The following is a 21513-nucleotide window of genomic DNA, read 5'->3' as shown; positions in this document are numbered from 1 at the left end:
GAGCGGCGAAAAATTACAAACACAAAATTTGACTGACGATCAATTTTACAAATTTAAGCACAATAGTTCGCTATTAAATAGCTTTGAACCAACGCATTTAACCGCATGCCCGTTTATTGAGCTTTGTCCGAAAAACGGTGTGGCATATGTCTTTTTTAAACAATTACTTCAGTACGAAGCCCTCGTTAAATTTGAGCATTTCAAAAATTATCGTCAAGATTTAAAACGTTTCATTTCGCATTGTGAAATGCAATGACTTCTCGAGAGCCTCTGGAGAAACAGCTTACAAATTCACACCTCCAGCTTTTCGGCAAAACCTTGTGTACAACGAGCAACACTGCTAACACTGAGGAAGGTCAGTAAGTTCACCTTCCTGCAGAATACAGACAGTCAATCATGACAATCAATGGTAGAATCGGAGCGAATGATGAAGCTATAGGATTATGAATATTATGATATATGATATTATGATTATGATGATATTATGATTATTTGAATAAAATAATGTGCGTTGAATAAAATAATGGGCGTTTGAATAAATAAATTGGTTCCATGGGATTTAACTTTAAATGCTTCCAGAATTTCGCGCAAAATTTTTATTCCTCTTGTTCCCAAAATTTTTGTCTCATTAATATTTGGGTTACCCTCACAGGGATCACAATGTACGGCCAAGTGATGAGACGGAGATTGCCTAGTTGGCGCATAGTGTTCGCTGATTCCATCGTTAATGCATCTCCCTGTCTGACCAACCTAACCCTCCCGCATGAAAGGGGAATCTAGTGAATGACGGCAGTGACACACTCGCGGTACTTTGCCACGTGCTTCTTTTTGCAAGCCTCTTCTATCACAACGGAGTCATCTGGGCTTCTATTAATTTATTTAGCACAATGCAGGTAGGTTATTTGGAGCAGAAAAAAAAGACAGGAATGCCTTACAGATTAGCTAGCTTCTTCAAGTTGTGGGATAGTCTATGTGTGTTGGGTAATACCGCAGGTCTGACCGCCCTCCTTATGCTCTCCTCACAAACTTATCTGTTCTGGTTTTTTACCTCCTTTAAAAGATAATCTTACACATCGCAAAGCACACTGGGACGGAAGCCCGCCGCTGCCAATCTGCTGAGCTAAGAGCTTAATGATAAAGGTATATTTTCTTGTGTCCTCGTTGTTTTGGCGTCGCACTTTAAGAATTAAAACCCAACTAGCCCAAATCGCCGTTTTAACTCTCTGTCTTTGTTTATTTCGTGGTGTACCACCAATTTGTAAATACGAAGGAGCTTGCCATTTTTATGTTCACCTTTAATTCTTGTTTTACAACTGTCATCTGATATAGGCTAACACAGAGTACATGCTTTAATCATAAAAATGCTACGCATCCTGTAATTAAACTATCTTTGTTATAATAAAGTCCGGACTTTGCAGAACGAGTTAAAATGTGTATTGCTAATTACACTACAAAAAAAAATGAACAGTGGGTACGAAAAGAGATTATTTTTAGTGACACGAAAGTAGGGCGTTTTATTTTTCATGTGTGCATTCAAATGGTTTATAGCCAAATCCCAGATGTGGCCAGTTGTGAGCACGAGCGAAACCAACATCGGCTTTTTTTATTTCGTACGTCATAAATATATCTCTTTTATATAGGACCATCTTAGAGTATGGGATTTTGAGTTCTTTGTATCATTTTTATTATACGTTGTTTTTTGTTTACCTTTTTTGTTTGAATTTGTTTGAATCTGCTCGTACTCATTTGTTTTAATTCTGCTCGTGTGGGTAACACCGTTAGGTGTATGAAATTTTTACCTCGTGCTGAATGTGAGGAGTGCAGAATATTATATTCACTGGGAGCTCACGGAGGGCAAGGCGTGAATCATTATGTTTACGCGTCTTCCTTCCTGATTTGTTCTTCGACATTCTTAACCAGTATTGCCCAAATATCGTTGGTGGTGGAGTAAAAGCCAAAAGCTCGGGACTTGCCACGCGCTGAGTTTCTTAAGATTTCAGTGCCTGTATATTATTGTTTAATCGTTTGGCGGTCTTCACTGTTTTCATTTAGCGAAAAATATGAAGTCCAAGTCACTGGAACTCAAGCAGCTTCTGACAACAGCCATTCCAACCAAAGAATGTTCGGACGGCGATGGTGTACCAGCGCCCCCAAGTCGCTTCTGTGGCACCCACCGTTCCGGTTCGTCCTGCTACGTGAGTCACTTTCCTTTGGGGCATCCTGGTAGGGCCGTTCACCGGACTCTTTGCAGGCTACTTACGCGAAAGAACGAAATCTTCAAAATGGGCGGCGAACAGCCTGTAATTTTATTATTTTTCGATCGAATGGAAACTGAGGAGGGAATGCTTCATTGAGATGAAAATGGATTCTCAAAACTTGTCTTCAGAACCCCCAATCGACGGGTGTCGACATGTCGAGGTATGCTTCATGCACAAAGCACCGCGCCCAACACAGCCAAAGGTCGCGGCGGAAGGCCGTAGTGCAGACAAAAGAGGAAATGCCCCGGGTCAATGGGTAGGGTAGCCAGCGGAAAGAAAATGGATTCGTTTAATTCGGAAAGATGGCGTACCAGAAACTTGTGTCCCAGAATACGGGACATGGTGACCGCTAACCGCAACTGCAAATTAAAAGATAATATATATATATATATATATATATATATATATATATATATATATATATATATATTGTGATTACGCAGAGAACCATTGCATCGAGCTATTATGTGCACCCTATGTAAAAAAATGCGTGGATTAAGTAAGTATATAAATACCTTAATTAAAGCCTTTTTTTCTTTTATTTTCCGTTTTTCTTTCTTTGTTATAATGCATCGTCCCGCGGCGAGGTCAATCACAAGTTTAAAAATCTCAGTGAAAACTGTTGTTTCTTAAAACCGTTTCTATATCTTACCAATGTTTACTGTATCTATGCTGCGTTTCACTCCAAGTCCGACCGGAGCCGGCGCTACGATCATATGAACCCAAATCAAGCCGCATCAAAAGTGCGTCCTCATGGTGCTCGTCCTCTTAGCGTTTTTGCTATCACCGACGAAGCCAATCACGCGCAGTGAATATGGTGTGGTTTTTAATGCATGATAATTAAGTTAGCCGATGATTGCGAACACCCAAAAATGACGAGCGCTGTGAAGATACAGATTTGGTGTTGCTTGATTGGCTCCTTGAAATCATTGCGTAGGCTGCGCTACGATTTAATGCGAAACGGCGTAGAGACCCGCGTGACGAAGATGTCTTCTTAAGGGGACACTAGAGACCTCGAAAATTATATTTTTTTTTGCTAGGAGATTTATTATACTGTTAGGAGACTACCCAAAAAATATCTTGATGCAGAGTCACGTACATCTTTTAATAAAGCCAAAAAAAACTCGACTGTTCGAAACCGAAACCGAAACACAAGCACAGAAGCTCATGACCAGAAATCACGTGGCTGCGCCCGTCCACCGTTCTTCTTTCCCTCCGATTCTCCGGTTTGGGAAGGAGACGACGACGACGAGGACGACGACGGCGCATTTGCGTGCACCGTTTATCGTGCGATTGTTCTGCTCGAGTATGTATCCCTTCAACTCGACGTTCTGTGCTCGAAGATCGATTGGACGGTACAACGAACGACAGTTCCTAAGTAGCGGTGCCACGTCCGTCGTAACGTTCGTCCGTCGTGCAGCGCCATCGCGTCGTCGAGCCCGCTGCACGTCGCCATATTCATAATGACGTGTACACGTACCTCCATGGATCTGTGCAACATTTTTTTTTCGATTAACTTATTTGCAGTTTTTGAAGGCCACAGAATGAAGTTAATATTCTTTGCCATCCTCAATATTGGATGTGCTCCCTAGGTGACCCATGACATTAAATATAGCTGCTACACATGGTTTGAACACCACGCGGCCGTAGAAAAAAAGCTTAAGAGCGACTGAAACCAGCCAATTTTCGAACGGCTCATTTTGGGCGCCACAAAAAAAAAAGAAAAAATTTCGAGCGGGAACTTGTGTTATGAGGAGTTGGGCTCTGATGGGCCCTATTCAAATAAAAACCTCGGCAAGCATAAATACTTTGTCCAGTGTACCTTTAAGCCCGCTATCTGATTCATCAATCTAACCACATCCGTAACCGATATCCGCGTAGGGTGACAGCGGAGGTCCCGTGGTTCACAATGCCAACGGTACCTGGACCCTGCACGGCATCGTTACTGGCGGTCCCATCGTCTGCGGTTCAAACGCGGACCCGCTGTTCTTCGCCAAGACATCGTACTACGTGGACCACTTCATCCAGCCGTTCATGGACCCGCGTACGCCTCGGAGGGATAGTAGGAAGATCTGCAGGCTCACCTAAGGTGTTTATTTTTGCAAGCTGTGATTGTGCAATAAACCTAATGGCGAGCAGTAATTTCTGTATTGTGCATTCGAACTTGATGAAAAGTGTAATCGGCGAGTGACGGTATTTTGGGGCACAGTGCGTAGCATAAGAAGAATACCCGAGGGGCAACAAAAGGTGTGCGTTTCAGGTCGATATATGAGAAACCAACTTGTTCAGTTCCAGCATTTTGTTATTTTCAGCACTACGCTTCTTTTATTGTCGCTGACAGTTTAAAAAACACCCCGCGTGTCGAGTTCCGTGCTTATTAATATCGCTGTCTAGCCGGTGAGATTGTAGTATTAGATAATGAGAACGCGAATGAGTCGCCAAGCAGGAAGCGATAATATATGCCATGTCCTGTGTTTCTTAAGCTGACAGTGACTATCGCTGAAAATGGCGGATGCACCTACGTCCTCTTGCATAAATAAATATGTTGTGGAAACTTAAAAAAAAAAAAAAAAAAAATCCCGCGGGGGAGTTAAATGTTTATGTTTATATCTACGCGGTTTCATATTGTGGCTTTCTTACTAACTAATACCGAAATCTTGTTGTCCGTTGAGTGATAAAAAGAGGCCTAGAACTTGCTGTGGCAGCACGCCTGTTTCTGATTAAATAGTTGGTGTCATGATGTCGAGTGTCTGTGTTAGACAGGCAGAGCAGAATTCAGAAATTATGAGCGCGTAATAATTATTCTTGTGCCTGAAAGACCAGTTTGCACCTCGTCGCTGGATCTCAGGTAACGTGTTATATTCCGAACGAATGTAAGCTGAGTTCAACGTTCTTTCAGGTAAAGGTGCCTTCATATGTGTCTAGGTGTATCCAGGCCTACTTTAGATCATGTCGAATCTTACGGCAGGTGATACAGTTAATTAAAAAAAAAAGGGCGACTTCCTGTTTCCACTTTTCTTAGTTCACGTTTACTGTACGCTGTTTGCCTTTTCGTCAGTGTGAACCAGCTAAGCCACATCCCCACTCTTTTCTAGCCAAGCCCTATTTGGGAACCCTATGTTTTGATGACTACTCGGCTCTTCTTGAGGGGTGACTGTGGTGATAGCACTTGAGGAGCAGTGTTAATATAAAAGAAATAATAATGGCACTACTGTAAAGGAAGACGAAAACAAAAACACTGCCACTCAACGGCTATCGCCAGAGTAGCCCTGAAGAAAAGCCCAGTGGGCATGAAAATGTAGGGTTTTCAATTCAAGTTTAGATTGACGTCGCCAATTTGTTTTTTTTTTCTTGTTTTATATTATTTTATGCAACTAGCAAGATTTCAGTCGAATGTTGACGTTCATGTGCGGCGTCTATGAGGTTGTAAAGCTCAGATTGAAGTAATCACGCCTCAATGCTACTGAAGTGTGCACTAAATGTGGGCGATTATTTCAAGAGCCTGTTGCACATGTTTAAGAAACACTAATACAGCCCCCCCCCCCCTCATTCTAAATTCAACTCATCGTAATCTTCAGTGGTGTTTAATGGCTACTTGACAGATATTCTAGAAGAGTTTTTGTTGTTGAAAACGTTTTATTTATGTTTAGGAGGGTTACTTCGCGGCCGGTTGCAGGCCTTGCCGCCAAGGGGAAGGGGAGAGGGATTTGAGGGAGGGGAGTTGGGGGAGGGAGAACTATATGAGGCCGGCTACACTAGCCGTTCTGATATCAGCCAATACACCAACTCATGTTTACAAAAAAACCGGAGCGCCCGGAGCACCCCTAGCGGACGCCACCGGCGCCGCGCATGCGCGATGGGGGTGTGGGCAAGAAGCTCGCCGTCGCCCATAAACAAACCATTGAAATGCGATGTTGTCGGCGTCGGTGTGAGTCCCCGCGCTCTTTTTCACGTTGGAATTGTTGATTCTACGTCCTCCAAACGATGTCTGACTACTTGAACGGCGTCAGCGAAATTAACGAGGCTCGTTACACCGCAAAACTTCTCGCGTGAATAATCTGACATGCGGTGATTCATTCCGCGTGGACGCCGCAGAATGTACGCTAAAGCCTGATTCACATGATAAGATTTCGCTCGCAATTTTCAGTAACGACGTCGCTCGGACTGCAAAAGCGTGAACCGTAGCTGAGATGGTTGACGTCGATACTGAAAATCGCAAGCAGAATTTAACCTAGTGAATCAGGCATAACAAGTCGGTGATGGCCACTGGTAACAATGATCAACATCTCCTTGTATCTACGGTTTACGTCAAACCTGCTTACCAACCTTCAAACTTAAGTCTTTTGAGGCCTGTACTTACTTCGTATCGAAAGTACCGGGCCCAAGTTTGGTCTACGGGCCGGTGTCCTCTAAGAGAGCAGACGACAAGCAGAAACGTTTGAAAGAGCAGACGACAGTTCGAACGATCAGGCGACCGTTTGAACTTGAAGACGCACTGAACGTAGTCCGCAGGTGGTCCGTACAACTTGACGGTTTTCCGGCGTTCATTTTGGAACAAAACAAATAAATCTGATGGCCATAAGTATCCGTGAATTCAACCCAAAATGCTTCCCGCCCATGCAATCGTGGTCCGACGGCGTCTGGTTTTCCCTTTTCACGGCACATATCCACAATCTCGGACAAGCCGAGCGCATGAAAACTGACCTTCAAACCTTTCTCGACCCTTTTGGTATAGCCCCAGTCGCAGCATTTTGACAAGAAGGCAGGTTTTTGTCTGGTTCCTTTCAAAACAACGCAGGAATACATATCTCAGATGGGCACTTCCGCCCACAGCCCCGGACCGGAAGTGCGTCCGACGCGCCACCACCGCGCCGTGACGTAACAGAGATGAGTTCGTGTATAGCGAGTCGAAAACAAGCTTCCTTGCTTCGTTGGGGCCTGTTGGTGCCCTCCAAAAGCCTCTAGCGTCTTGGGTCGATTCGCTGGGCTGAGCTTGACAGGTGCAGCCTCCCATTCCTGCCGCCTTTCTGCGCACTCCCACAGCAGGTGATGCCGAGCGGCGAGAGCTGCTGAAGGATGGTCGCTATGGGCTGTATGGGAGTGAGGCCTAGGTCCTCTCCGCCTAGACCTGAAGTGGAGCTCACACCGCAACGGTCACAACCGTTGCGGTACTAACCCCACTTCACCTCAGTAGTAGTATTATGGGAAGCTATTGTGTGAAGTAGAATAAACCTCCACACAATAGCTGTGAGGCGGCAAAGCCCCCCACGCTAGTCGATCGATGTTCCCCTTTCTCACGTTACAAAAAAAAATAATAAAAAGATGCGTGAGCTCAGCTCTTTGTTTGTTTTTTTGCGTAAACACTACAAGAGAACGTGAATGACTGAAATTTCGCTTCTGCGATTAGAGCAGCTGTCCCAGTGAGGCACACTTGCGAACGAAACAATATAAACAATCATTTTTACAAAATATTATTACATTCTCTCTTTTAAAAACTTTTTAAAGCATGTGTATTCAATTACTGGACTATCCTAATTCGCTTTCCATGTATGCCTGCGTAGAGAACCGAAGCCTCAGGAAGTGAGCAACTTTCCTTGCACATGTTACCTGGTCAAGGTTTCTCAGACATTTAATGACGCTAAGTCCGAGGCCAGCCTTCCTAAGAAGAATACCCCAGCGAGATATAGTCACCTTCGAGGCAGTGACTAACACGGAAAGTCAATGAATCAAGACTCTGGCCTCAGTATATGTTTAACACAAAAAAGTCCAACTTACAAACTGCAGCAAGTTTCACAACAAGTAGCATCAATATGCACCTTAATGTAACCATGCGTTCTTTAGCTTCCGAAATGCTCACTTCCCACGTCAAAAAACGGTTCATCTGGGGAATAAGAAAACGTGGAGTATTACGCAATGGCAGACAACACTTTCAGAATGAAAATGAAAGAATCGAGTTTCTAGAAAGGAGCGTGAGCATCAAAAGCCACATCATGAGTGTCCTGAAACTCTCGCCAAGCTGTTGGGCGAAGCAATCCTCGCAATATAAGAAATGAAGCTCGCGTTGAGTGGCATGGACGAAAATGTGTTTTGAATTGAACCAAGCGCTCTGCGCTGCGACACTGAGCGTGATATTTGAGCTGCTTTTATGCCACGCTCGGTGTTACTGTCAAGACAGTTTTTGTTTAGTTTAAAACATGTGTTCAGCCTCGTCATGCACCGGACTTCCCAATTGGATCACTCGAGTGCTTTGCGGAAAAAAATAGGCGCGCCATATTTTTTAATGCGTACGAAGTGAGGAGATACTAGAACCGCACTCAGTACAACTCAAGAGACCTACGCTAGTCTCTTGTACTCACGAGAAAGCTTTTTTGTTTTAGTTATGATCGCTTCAAATCCAAAGGAGATTGCGGCATAGCCGATTACAACGCCGAAGAACGAACCGCCCAGCAAGAAATGTGAACATATTAGTCAATGTTCCGCGTTTCTGAAGTTTTCAGTGAGCTTTGAAGACTAAGGTTCTTCCATTCAGTAAACAAGTATGATTATTTTAATCTTACTAAAATACAAAGTAATCTTTTTTTGCTCTCCCAATATTTGTCTCTAAAACGTAAAACAACAAAATAAATGATGATTTATTTAATATTTACGGATTAACAAATCAACACCTCATCTATAATTGTGATGATTGCCTCAGTCAAGACTCATTTGGTATAATCACCGATAGATAAACAGAAACGCAGAACGTAGCTTTCTATGTTCGCAATTTTTACTGTGTAGTGAGCCTTCGGCTATGACGTGCCCCCCAAAAATTTACAGTTTTTTTTTTTATCGCAAAAATAAATTACGCCATTTCCCCCCAAATGTAACGCTATCAGTCCGAACCATGTGACAAAGTTTCAACACCAACCGTATTATTTTATACCGTTATAACTCATGTTTTAATAACTCCCTTGGGAAAATGGTGTTTGTTTTCGCCCGTTTTTCGGTGACTGGCGCCAAGGAGCTCCATGTATTCGAGTGCACTGTCGGCCACCACTTTCCCATTGCAAATTTAAGAAAATCTGGTGTAACGTGTGAATAAAACAGCAGTAAGTGCTGAAAATTCGGCATCTGGTTTGGACTGCTCGCTCTACAGTTGAGAAAAGAATGGGGGTTCGCCGATGCCCAGTTAATTTTCTCGCTGAATAAAACCATGTAATTTTTTTTTGCGACGCCCACTATTGAGCTGCTAATGCCGCATCATATTTGCTGGCGGAATGATAATAACAATACTGTGAATGGCGACGCCCTGTACTTCTTAGGCTGTCAGCGACTACAGCGACCGAAACACGCTTACTAGATTGCGTACGCAATCAACCAACTTCCTCAATGGGTAGACGTCAAAGCGGGATGCGGAATTGCGAAGTGTGGTGTTGGTAACCACCTGGTATCATTGCAGCCAGTACTTGTAAAAAAAGCGTCCCGCACACAAGGCTTCAAAACGATTTCCAATATGCCTGCGAAAACGTGTTTCACAACATCCGATCGCAAAGGAACGGCCAGAATCGAGGAGTCACTGCCGCTGCTTTAGGTGCTTAAGGAGCCCCTCCTCTTCCTATCCCTGATTAATTGCTTGGGCGCCCCACGTGTTCTTCTACACGCGCGTTTTCCTGCGTTGCGCCAGGTCAAGCAAGTGCTGTTCAAGCTCAAAAACAGCAAACAAACATATCAAATTACTTCTTGTTTGTGAGCGTCCACCTGAGACCAGCTCTAACGCACAAACAGATGGTTGTGGTGAAACCCGTTCGGCGACCAGGCTTTTCGAGAGCGCGATAGAGAACAAAAAGGAAAGAGTGGACGAAGTCTAACACATATAAAAAAGGACCACTGATTCTGCGAAATGATGCCTACAGCCAAGGAGAAAAAAAGGAGGAAAGATATGGTGGCTGGCCCTTGGGACCGCACCATCTGCGAGGTTTCCCAAAGCGTTCTCAAGAGTCTCGGAAACTGGACGCCTTAAATACGGCTCCGCTGGTAATGAACTGAAGAGATCGTAATCCGCAAGATGGCAATCCCCTCAGCGCTGGTGTTCCTGATGTTATCCACGTCGTGCGCACTGACTCAAAATGGTGAGCGAGCTTTCTTGACAATAGACAATTCGTTTAGCCCGTGAGATTTCATACTGAAAGTCGTAGGTCTGTAAGATAAACATGAACATTGGGATTCTTGCTGTTTGGACGTGAACACCAGCCAGATAACTTTCATTCTCAGGTTTTTTGATTTAAATGATTGATCCCGTTTTAAATGATTGACTTTGTAAACGGACTGAGAATCTATTTTTTAGAGAGCTTTATCTTAGTTTGTTATTCCATAAGATGGAAGAATGCCGGATGCGCACGAAGGTGGCGAAAGTAGTCACCAGAGTGCTTAGATATATGTATGTGGTTATTTTTTTTCCAAAACTGCCGTATTATTGTGTCGACCTGTGTATATTACCTTGTAGTACCAGCGTCGACGACGGATATTGATATTAGTGATACCTATCGAAACCTAAGAAAAGGGTAGACACTAAGTTTGCCCATTGAGCCTTTAAGGGATGAATAAATGAAATGAATGAAAATAACTACAATGTGAAAGCTCAGTATTTCTATTGACCTTAAATTAACACTGAAAACATGAATTGCGCGCCGGACGACGTCAAGTGGAAATAGTGTACATACCAGTGCGTTGAAACCAGCAACTATATGAAAACGTCCCCTTGCAAGTTTTCCTCACCGTCGCATCCGTGTACTGCAATGCTTGCCTCTCTGACGGCATTTAATATTGCAGCCAATGAAAGGCAAACCAAAGTTCCCCAGCGGCGAAACGGGATAAGGATCAACGTTCAGATTGGACCTCAATGTGCAACTATTTAGTTAGTTTAGAAACCTTCCGGGTTGCAATATTAGGTTTCTCGGCATATTTGAATGAGTCAATAAACATTTAAGTGTCCTACTGTTTGGGTAGTCCTTCAAAAAGGGTAAATGGGGGTTATCAAATGTCTATTTAATGATTGCGTTTCGGTTCACAAAATATAATGATACTCTCAGCAAGTCTTTCACATATTTAGAATTTCAGCGTGGATTACATTTTAGATGGCCAGCGATGCCTCGTTAATCGTATGACTTGCTACGGATAGACCAATCATTGGCCTTTTCCCGTCCTCCTAAGAAAACTGCTCTCCCCCTACACGTGCTGTATATTGTAAAATCATTGACCGATCATTTTAAATACCTTAAACGATATTTGAAAGTACAAAGAACAACGTTGCACCAACTCAGTGTAAGAAAACGCCCTGAATTATGTAGACAAAGGGAAGTTATGATTCCCTCCATAGTCGCCCAGACGAAGAAGCCGAACAGGTTTTGACACGTTGGGCCCCTGATTTAGAGATTGCTTGATCGTCCTATTTAAATATTAAAGTGAAACAAGTTTAGACTATTTTAAGCAGTTTAATAAAAAATGCCTTTAACAAATCAAGTTGGTATATTTCGGGCAATGCACCTTGGAGAGCCGATTGCTGTGCTCTGCGAAGTCGGCTCAGTGAAGCCCAAGGAAATGTTTATATACATAAAAATAAAATTCAGTTTGCAATGTAACAGTGAACTTGACGTTTTACCATGCTAAAGTAAGGCTGCGTTTCACATCTAAAACTTTATGATTAGGTCTAAAGACAGTTACAGGTTTGTCAATGGGCTTAAGCTGCCTCAGTGTAAAATAGAAACCGGATTTGCCGGCTACGAGTTTTATTTCGACACATACTTGGGCAGCGTAAACAAACGCTGATAAGTGCATAGATTTTTACTATTTGTGCTACCCGTGGGGCACACCCTTTTACAATTTAATATTTCCCACTCCCCATCAATTGTTCGAAATTATGATTTTTCCCTCGGAGAATTGTAGAGTACGGAAACAGGTTTACTTGGAATATTTCGTATCAAGATTCCGTAATTGCAATAATTTACGCGATGTGTTCTGAATGAAAATAACCGTTTAACATTTTGATGTTTTGAATTCGTATACTTTTCAAACCTGCAAGAGTACCTGAGATGACATCATCAGTACTTGCAAATAAATGAATACTAATTTGCATAAGCTTGATCATGCTGACAAAAACGTGGAAACACGGATTGTGTTGTGAATGAGCTAGAGACGGCAATGTACGCGTGACGTTTTGTGACGTCATGTGATTGTGACACGACATGACGTCATTATGCAACGTAATATTACAACGTCACTAGGACGTCACCGAAGCGTTATAATGACGTTTGACGTCACGGTGGTGACACTGTCACGTCCAAAATGCCTCATATGAACTCCCGACGTCACGGTGAGGACTTAATTACGTCCTGACGTCACGTTGACATCATAATGTAGTGATGACAATGTCATCATAATCTTTTACAGACGTTATGACGTCATGTTGACGTGACGGTGCCACGTCACGTCATCGCTGTTTTTGACGGCTCTTGATGATTCCTCGTGATGGTTTGCCATGGCGGTTCTTAGCGACGGTCTTCTCATAAAATTCAGCTCATAAAACATATTTTGTGCTACTAATTCGTAAACTAACTCTGTGGATTGAAGATATTGATTATTTCATAGCATGTCGAGAAAGTGAACGTATGAGCATTTTTAGAGTTAATAAAACGTCCAAGAAAAACTTATTTTTATATTTCTTAGGAGACAAGTTTTTTTTTTTCTTTTTTAACAATATTTAATTTTTTTTTATTCGTCTACCCTTCTAGTTCCATCCTGCGGTGTTCCCAAAGTTGAGCCTCAACTTGAGTACGAGGACCGTATCTTAGGAGGAGACACAGCCGTCCCAGGCAGCTGGCCCTGGAACGCGGCCATCCACACCAAGTCCAACTTCAGGCCTGAGCAGTTTTGCGGCGGAGCTTTGGTCTCGGATCGACACATCATCACAGCCGCGCACTGCGTCAGGTATGTCTTACAAGGCCGAGTTTACTGCCACCTTACTCGGTTGCGAGCAGACACATTGACTATAAACCATTAGCTAAACTATGGTGCGTGAAACGAGTCTCTGATGGGTGTCTTTACCCAGTCCTTATTTCTTGGTGCCTCGATTTCTGCCTGATGGCGTCACAAAAGCCTCGCGTTGTGGCCTACCGAAATCCTAGCGGTGGCACGGCAGCTTAGGTGTAGGCAGAAGACCTACAGCTCCTCAGCTGCCGCCCATTATGCCCGACAGGCGACCGAAGCTTAGCAGACACGAGACTAGTCATCGCAAAAAACAGCAACCCATGCGTCCACTCTTCTTTTTCGACAGCATTTCTACAACTTTTGATAACTCTCTGACCTCTTCCGAAAAACCGGACCGACTGACCCGCACGCGGAGGCGTTGGGCTTATGTGTACCGGGCAGGTTCTTCAGCAGGGTTCAGATACCTACGACCGACAGCAAGACATGCAGGCTCCTGGGGCGTAAGTAATTCCCACTTCAGAACCAATTAGGTGGACGGGAGTAAAAGGCGATAAAAACATCAATCCAAGGCGTGTTCCAGTTACCGTAGTCGAACCGATACGGACTCTTAGGCCCCTCAGTACGCCGCAATTGACTATACTGCATGGATAGTGGAGAATGATTTCGATATTCCTATTCATTAGTTGAACTGAATAATACACTAACGATTCTAGGTGCTTCGAGTGTATCATGGAGAAATATGAGTTCAGGGTTTAAGTAGATGTTTATTTAGAAAGTAACTGATATATATGTAGAGCAGATGACACCTGCCAATAATTGTTCTAGATTTGATTCACTCACACGCTACACTCTATCGCTAATTCCGCATAATATTTTGAGGAACTTCAACTACTGTATAGCACCACGCAATTTATTGAGAGGCGAAGTATACTATATTGGCGTCTTGTTTTTTTTTAGATTGCTTGATGTATATAGTAAGAGCGCAAACAACTTTATTGTAAACATATTAAGATCTACGGCCTATGGCTGTAGTTCCCGATGCTTCTTAATAAAAAAAAACACTTAACAGAAGTGGATTTTCTGTTTCTTTGATGATAATCATTCGTAATGCTGTATTCAAAAATTTAATGTCCAAACATGAATTGTCAACTAATATAAACCATTTAGTCCTTAACTGCTGCCAACTGTTATTTACGAAGATTGATGCCATTTTTGTACGACCTACAGCAGTTAGTTGCGTTCGATATTTTGGGTAGTAAGCAGAGATTAATTAAGAAATGTAACTGCGCTAATATTAAGAGTTGTTTCTCAGTGAGAAAAGTTTTAATAAGTGCAATACACAAAAACATCGTATGATCAACCACAGTGCTTAACGAACCCGAGAGTCAAGTTGCGTAAAGGTACCACCTATAGTGAACAAGCTAAACGGTTCTGAGGTATACTGAATATTAAACACAAGAAATGTAAGACACAAAAGTGTAGTGGATTTCTTGCAATGGCCTACATCCTACAAGCTCGAAAGTGTTCTGTGATATATTGCAGAATTTATATCAATCATTTTTATGACTCTTTCTTTGTGTGTGATATTAAAAACAAAATTGGACAATACTTAACAACCAAATTCTGGCCAAAAAATATTTCTTTCATTGCATTTTTTACAGGGCACAACCCTCACAGACAATCCGAGTCCACCTCGGTTCCTACAAGAGGACCTTCCTCGACAGAGGAGAAGTAGCTGTTGACGTTCAAGAAGTCTGCCTCCACAAAAATTACACGGGCCACGTAAGTCACACTTTTTCCAGACAGTTATTGAGTAAAAAATGTGTGGGCATATAAAAAACACAATTGCAAGTGAAGTACACAAACAATGTTACAGTATTGAAGGCCGCACGATACATCGACTGTTCTCGGTTCTCACGAGCGGCAAGACATTTTAAGGTTTTCGAAGTAATGCACTCCTTTTTTTTTTGAAAGCCTTCAAGGTTCCTACAATAAGATTATTGATTATACCCAGATGAAAACTACTAAGATGACGTTACTGCCTCCTGATTTTAGTGTTTAGGGAGAAATCATCTAGTTTTAGTTCATATTCACCGCATACCTAAGTTGCGAAACGAGCCCTACTGCTTAAATTTGTTTTCTAAAACTATAGTCTACAAAAGAAGTGCCACGGAATTCAATATTACACTGTTCTTTAAAATGGGGTTAATAATACTAGAAGCACCAGAGGTTGTTAAAAAGCTTTAGAGGGTGCAGATGACCGTCTAAAGCTAATTGCGGTGATATGCCTGATACACACTTAAAACGTTTTGCCATAGCGGCCACAAACTATCTCCAGCAAACCGTATCTGTTATCTTGTATTTGAGTATCAAGTGTGAGTCTTTCTTTTGAATGCTGGAATCCAATATAAAACGCAACAATTTATAAAAACCAATTTATCGCAGAGCCTATAATGTATTACACCTTTGTAACATAACTGTCTCAGTATTGTAGAATACCAATCGCAAATTTAACATATCACTATTAAGACAGTTCTGCTCGTATTTTCTTATTTGATATAATTCGGCGGAGATGCATTTTCCTCTTCTGGAGATAGTATTGTTTAATACTCCGTGAAATCGTGTTACCTCGAAACAAGATGCAGAATAAAGCTGTTTTTCCTTCAAGATTACTACATCATGAAATTTCTCGCAAGGCATGATTAACTTACCAGCTCGTATTTTAACTAAAAAAATTGTAATATCATTTTGGCCGGAGCAAACCTACCGTTAAATCAATTGATGTACGTTTTAGAATACGAAATCCTATTCACTACGCTCTTACTTCAATTTGTTCCGTTCATTTAGGAAATATGAGAATGTTGTGGACGTAGTACAGGGTACTATACCCGTGAAAGTCAAGTTGCGGTTGTCGCTATCTGGAAACTCCTAAAACAAAGCATACTTGATACCAAGAAGAGATGGTTGTTCATAAAATGTGTCAGTAATCATTCCGCCACATGCAAGAGAGATACGATTTTCAAATTAAAACTGGCTTGAGTTGCGTAAATGTTCACGTGCAAATAAACCGTCATGACAAGAGAGGAAACGCAGATCACCTTAGAACGATACTTGGACCTTGTAATTAGCCAAGGCCGTGTAGATTCAGACGCCTGTGTTTTGGAATGTAGAGGTCAACCTAACATAGACATCGCCGCTACCTTGTCTTGCCATGCGAGACTCTGGTGCAGCCCGTTCAAGAGGTGACTTCGTCCTTGTACGCATAGAACTAATGATATAAAAAACAATTAAACGCCCTGGGGCTTAATTATATTATTGATGCAATCACATTCTTCATAGGTTTTCAAATTTGACACCGATACAACCACACTGAATACATTCCAACCAGGCTCTCACGTATTTCTTGGCGTAAAGGATGACGTGCAAAACACCTATAATTCGAGCCAGTGTTACATCAGAAGTATGCTTTTAAAATAAAGCTAAGACCCCCTCTGCGGTTTTATTGGTAAAGACTACATTTTTTGTTTACGGTTCTAAGCCATGCCATTATGGCCAATCCTGATATACCCCCAAAATTGTATTTTTTCCATGCAGAACGACATTGCCATCATCACGCTTAAACGGCCCGTTAACTTTACGGACCATATCATACCAGCGTGCTTGCCGAGGAGCGGCGAAGCAGTAGAAAGCGGCACAGTGGGCTATATCACAGGATGGGGAATTAATGATCGTAAGCGCTTCAATACATCTGACAGCTAAATGCATGGTCTTGAAACCTCCTACGCTGGCGAACATGTGGCGCATACTATGGTAGTGTTATATCACTATCTAATGCAACACATTGATTGTTCCTTATTTTTGCCTAGTAGATGTTGGCTGATCACGGAAAGCATATGGCTTTAAAATAATTTTAGAGTTTGCCATGCTGAAATATTGTGCTTAGGCCATTTGAGCTGCGGCTTATAGATGTAACAAGCTTGGTTTGGTAGACGTTATGACGTAAACTGCCGACGTGTTTTCCAATTTCATCGTTTGCTGTTTCAGCTAAAGGAGTGCACGCCTCACCGACATTGAAGCAGGTAAAGACGCGGTTCCTGAAGCCGCAAAAGTGTTCTGTCGACTTCAACCTGACCATTCCGGGCACCACAATCTGCGGCACGCACGACTACGGTTCCACCTGTGAGGTAAACGATCTAAATATGCGCGCACATGAACCTAGCTCTCAACAAAACACACGTTAGGTCAATTACGGTGATTTAGAAAAATCGCTTATGAAACAAATATCGAGCCCAAAAAAGAAATTTGGCCTGAGAATACTAAAGCGCTAGATTAATTTCGCTGACCATACACGTACTGTCAAGTTGGTACACAGCGCGACTCTCTTAAAGGGCAACTCCGCTTCTTTTCCAGTAGTGCAAAACTATACAGTTCTCTTTGTTATCATCTACAAAACCCCCATGGCAAATATTACGACGGGATTCCGCCTAGATGTTCATTAAAATCGCTGTCAAAGTTTGACAAGCACGAATCCGCTGGTTTTGGATGAGACGTGCGGGCAAGACAACACTGCCCGGCTGCATTTCCGCTTCCTCCAAATTCCTTCTCCTGGCACGTCCGTGACGTCATCAAGCATGTACAGCTCCTTTTTTTTTCAATTTTGTTTTCTTTCCCGGGGAGAGCACGGGTGGCGCCAGCGCCGTGAGAGACGTGAGTGACGCGCTCGGCCGGCCCGGCGCTCGACTATTGATACTACTGATAGGCCCTTCGCCTCGTTGAGCGCGGCTTGTGTGTTCAGTGCGCATACTTTTGAACACCAAGTAAAAGGAGGAGAGGGAAGCTGCTTTTGTAAGAATTTTGAGTGACGGGCTAATCTTCTATAATCTTGTGGGGGGAGAATAGCGACGTCTCTGCAGATCAGGGACGCACAAAGGAGGATCCTGATAAGAGGGGAGCTCCTTCTTCCCCTTGTATATTACGTTGGTGTACATGCTTAGTGATGCCGAATATACAATGTTGTCCGGCTTTGCCACCGTTTCGGTTTCGGTTTGTGATCATGGCTAAAGTAAAATTACACGAAAAATATTTTATTTTTCGCGAAACAAAGGTTTGGGGATTGTTTTTGAGTGCTTCAAAAAGCAAAATCAGCCACTATCTCAAAATTTTTGAAATTAAGCGGAGTTGCCCTTTAAAGCAGACAAACTGTTAGTTTTTCTTTTCTTCCCCTTAAAATTGGACAGATGCTATAAAAATTATTAGAGGGGTTAAAAGTCCTCATTCAGGGCAGTAACCTCGTTGATGAAGTTTTATTCTCGCCAATACTCTGTCCGAGCAAAACGCAGAAAAGTGCCGATGTCGTCTTTGACGTCTTTGAATGTCGCGCACTGGTGGCCGCTATGAATGTGATAGACAAAACGGGGTGCTCGTGTTTCCATGTGGAAGGCAAAATAAGCCGAAGAATGGCGAGGCTTGGCTCACATACGGTAGTAGCGCTCATTCCATGATAAAAGGATGTTGGTACTTTGGTAAATCGGATTATTTAACGCTTTAGAAATGAGTACAGCTAGTCATATTTCCGCTTCGTCACATGCAGATTGCTCTTTTGAGTCAACCTGTTTCGACGCCTCGTCGCTCGCTCGACAAGGCCCAACTTTATCCGTCCAACGTGCATCGTGTAGAGAGATGGACGATCGACTTTTTTAAATGAACTCGATTCCATTCTGAACCCTTTTCGGCATGACATTCAGTATTGTAGATTTATCAGAGAACAGAAAGTCCTAGTTAAACCATATGTGTTAGCGGGAAACTCAGCGGGTCGTCCGTTTTTGTTTTATACCCTAATATGCTCTCGGCAATGATACATTCGAGATCGCTTTGTCAACTCTCAAACAAACAAAGTTTCTCGGGCGGAGCCTGGGCCCGAATAAAATTCTGGTGCCAGCGTGTCATAACCGCTTTTAACATGCTCTCAGCAATTCGCTGAAGCTTCGACTGTATTTTTATCTTCACTAATACGCACGTTCATAGCTATCTTCTTTTTGCACACTGTTTTGAACTCGAGTGTTTCAATCACGTTATATAAATGACATGCTCTAGAACGTTCAAAAACACTCCCTTGTGTGTGCGTGTATGTTTATATTATAAATGCGTAAAATGTTCTGGTGTGAATACAGATACATTTTATTTTAAGTGCCGCACGTCGTGAATCCCAGTGGCCATTTTTATAATAGCCGAGTTGCCTGTGTCACATTTTTACATGAATATGCAGACACTCACGCGTGTGCAACACGTTACGTCGTTGATCTGTTTACAATCCGCTTGACTCTCTTATGCAAATGGCTCTCTTTTTTGTGTGTGTGAGATACTGTAGGGTTTGGCATTAAAATGGATTTCACACACTCTAAGGAATATAAAGCGTCTACTTTCCCGCAAAGCACTTTGAAGAGCTGATTTCTGATATCTACGGAAGCAGCTCAACGAATGACGATGTTAAAAATTGGTTTACACAAAGCAAAATAGTCTGGGCAATGACACTGGATAAGAAATTTTATCTTCAATTACAATTACAATAATAATAACTATTACAATTACAGCGCAGACCGGGGTTTGAGATCTTAGCGCGTGTTGAGTTTCGCCATTTGCCGTAGAATGTAGCGACTGGTTCCCTCATGTGCACTGCAGGTTGGTAGACACCCTAGATTTCTTGGGGTGCATTATGATTCTCAAATGTAAAGCAGCGCTCAATTGCACCCGACAGGGTGACAGCGGTGGACCCGTGGTGCAGAAAAAGGACGATCGTTGGATTCTCCAAGGTTTGTTGTCCGGAGGTCCCCATGTCTGCGGCGACAAGAAGTACCCAATGCTCTTCACCGAAGTGTCAAGTTTTCTGAAGGAGTTCATCTACCCGTATATGGCAGCGGAAACGCGGAAAGAAAAGGCACTTTTATGTTCGCTTCAATGACGAGGCGATGCGATGAGTGTGAATTGGTGACGGCAACGGGACCTTTCTAATATTATCTGTTGCTCGACTGAATAGCAATAAATCTCGAAATAAATAGGACACTTGTACATACATAAACCATGCAATTTATGTGGTCGTTTGTTTTCCTCGTAATTGGCTCAGATGCGGCCATTGCGCCCAACCACAAATTGTGGTCACACTCAGAGTGTTGTCACGGAGGTTTCGGGAAAAAAATAATAATACATTTTTAGAATGAATTGTGATACTTTCGCGCACGATTTAGGGTTTTTCTTCGGAGGTACTGTGTAGACCAACACAGTGCCGACAAACGAGTCCGCATTTACCCACACCACGTGTGGGCTATGCGCGTCCGCAGACACCAGACTCGCATCAAGTGATACGTCTACACATGCGCCGTTTCAAGAGCAGCGCCACGGCAGCAGTGTGACGTCAGATATGCGTGTTGTTGTATTATTACCTGCTTCCTTCCTCCATAAATCTTGATGTCCTTATTTAACCCAGGATAATTGGCGTCTACTAGGAAGGTCGAAGGCCCATACCAAAAGGCCTAATACACCTAACAGTAAAAATTGTGCAATGGGAAATGCACGCACACACATACACACACAAACAAGAAAGCATAGTAGGCACACGCGCGTAGAAGGGTGAAGTATGAAAGGTGATGAGGGAGCGGTTTAGAGAATGCGAAGGGAGTGTCTATCGTCCCTACTATATTCCTTGGGGTTCGTCTCCCCTGCCAGAATACTGGCCGTCAGCGTGTTTGGTGGTGAACGCAATAGCTGCAGAGTTCTTATAAGAAAGGATTGTCGGTGATGCTCCGCACTTGCCAACTGGGATTGAAGTGCACAACTACAGGTGTATCGGATGACGCATGTAGCCCGTAAGTCAAGATTAAAGTCACCCAGAAATAGCTGCCATACAAATATAGCTCTGTCTCTGTTGTCAAACTGCCTCATCTACTGAGTCTCCAACAAGCGTCATCATGGAGTGTACCGTCTATCGATGTAGCCAATGCCATATTAACTTCACAATGGGAAAGAATCACCGAACATACAACATTGCGCAAATCGTCCGGCAATGAAATGCTGATGTGCTGATACTGTATTATTATTATTAAACATGTCTTTATTTACAACTTTCTTTCTAATCTATGTTTTACTTATATTAGAAAGAGAGAGAAATTGGAATGTGGTCAGGAGGGGGAATATTGAAAACTTCCGTCTTTATAAAGATTTGCGTCGAAGGCGGTTTTGCGAAGGTCACCTCTGGCATGTTCACTCACCAAGGGAACTTGGACGTAGCTTGGGCGGCAGT

General features: G+C 42.8%; 2 protein-coding genes across 2 annotated transcripts in view; both read left to right on the top strand.

The window, feature by feature from the left end:
- LOC115316316 (chymotrypsinogen B) overlaps positions 1-4396 on the top strand; it is a 33707-nt gene extending 29311 nt beyond the window's left edge. The window contains exons 6-7 of the mRNA XM_040216537.2: positions 2053-2195; positions 4140-4396. Of these exons, the coding sequence (XP_040072471.1) occupies positions 2053-2195; positions 4140-4346 (350 nt within the window). The 3' untranslated portion in view covers positions 4347-4396. The remainder of the gene's footprint in view (positions 1-2052; positions 2196-4139) is intronic.
- A 5823-nt stretch (positions 4397-10219) lies between these two features.
- LOC120844652 (chymotrypsin-like protease CTRL-1) lies at positions 10220-20303 on the top strand. The gene is made up of 6 exons (XM_040216528.3): positions 10220-10366; positions 13025-13220; positions 14882-15002; positions 16815-16950; positions 17265-17404; positions 19975-20303. The coding sequence occupies exons 1-6, from the start codon at positions 10303-10305 to the stop codon at positions 20176-20178; spliced, it is 861 nt and encodes a 286-aa protein (XP_040072462.1). The 5' UTR covers positions 10220-10302; the 3' UTR covers positions 20179-20303.
- Positions 20304-21513: the final 1210 nt, after the last annotated feature.

This window comes from Ixodes scapularis, unplaced genomic scaffold (assembly GCF_016920785.2).
Source record: "Ixodes scapularis isolate PalLabHiFi unplaced genomic scaffold, ASM1692078v2 PGA_scaffold1__304_contigs__length_218370807, whole genome shotgun sequence".
Taxonomy (NCBI): Eukaryota; Metazoa; Arthropoda; class Arachnida; order Ixodida; family Ixodidae; genus Ixodes; species Ixodes scapularis.
The sequence above is the reverse complement of the archived record's forward strand: the minus strand, read 5'-3'. Positions and strand labels throughout refer to the sequence as shown.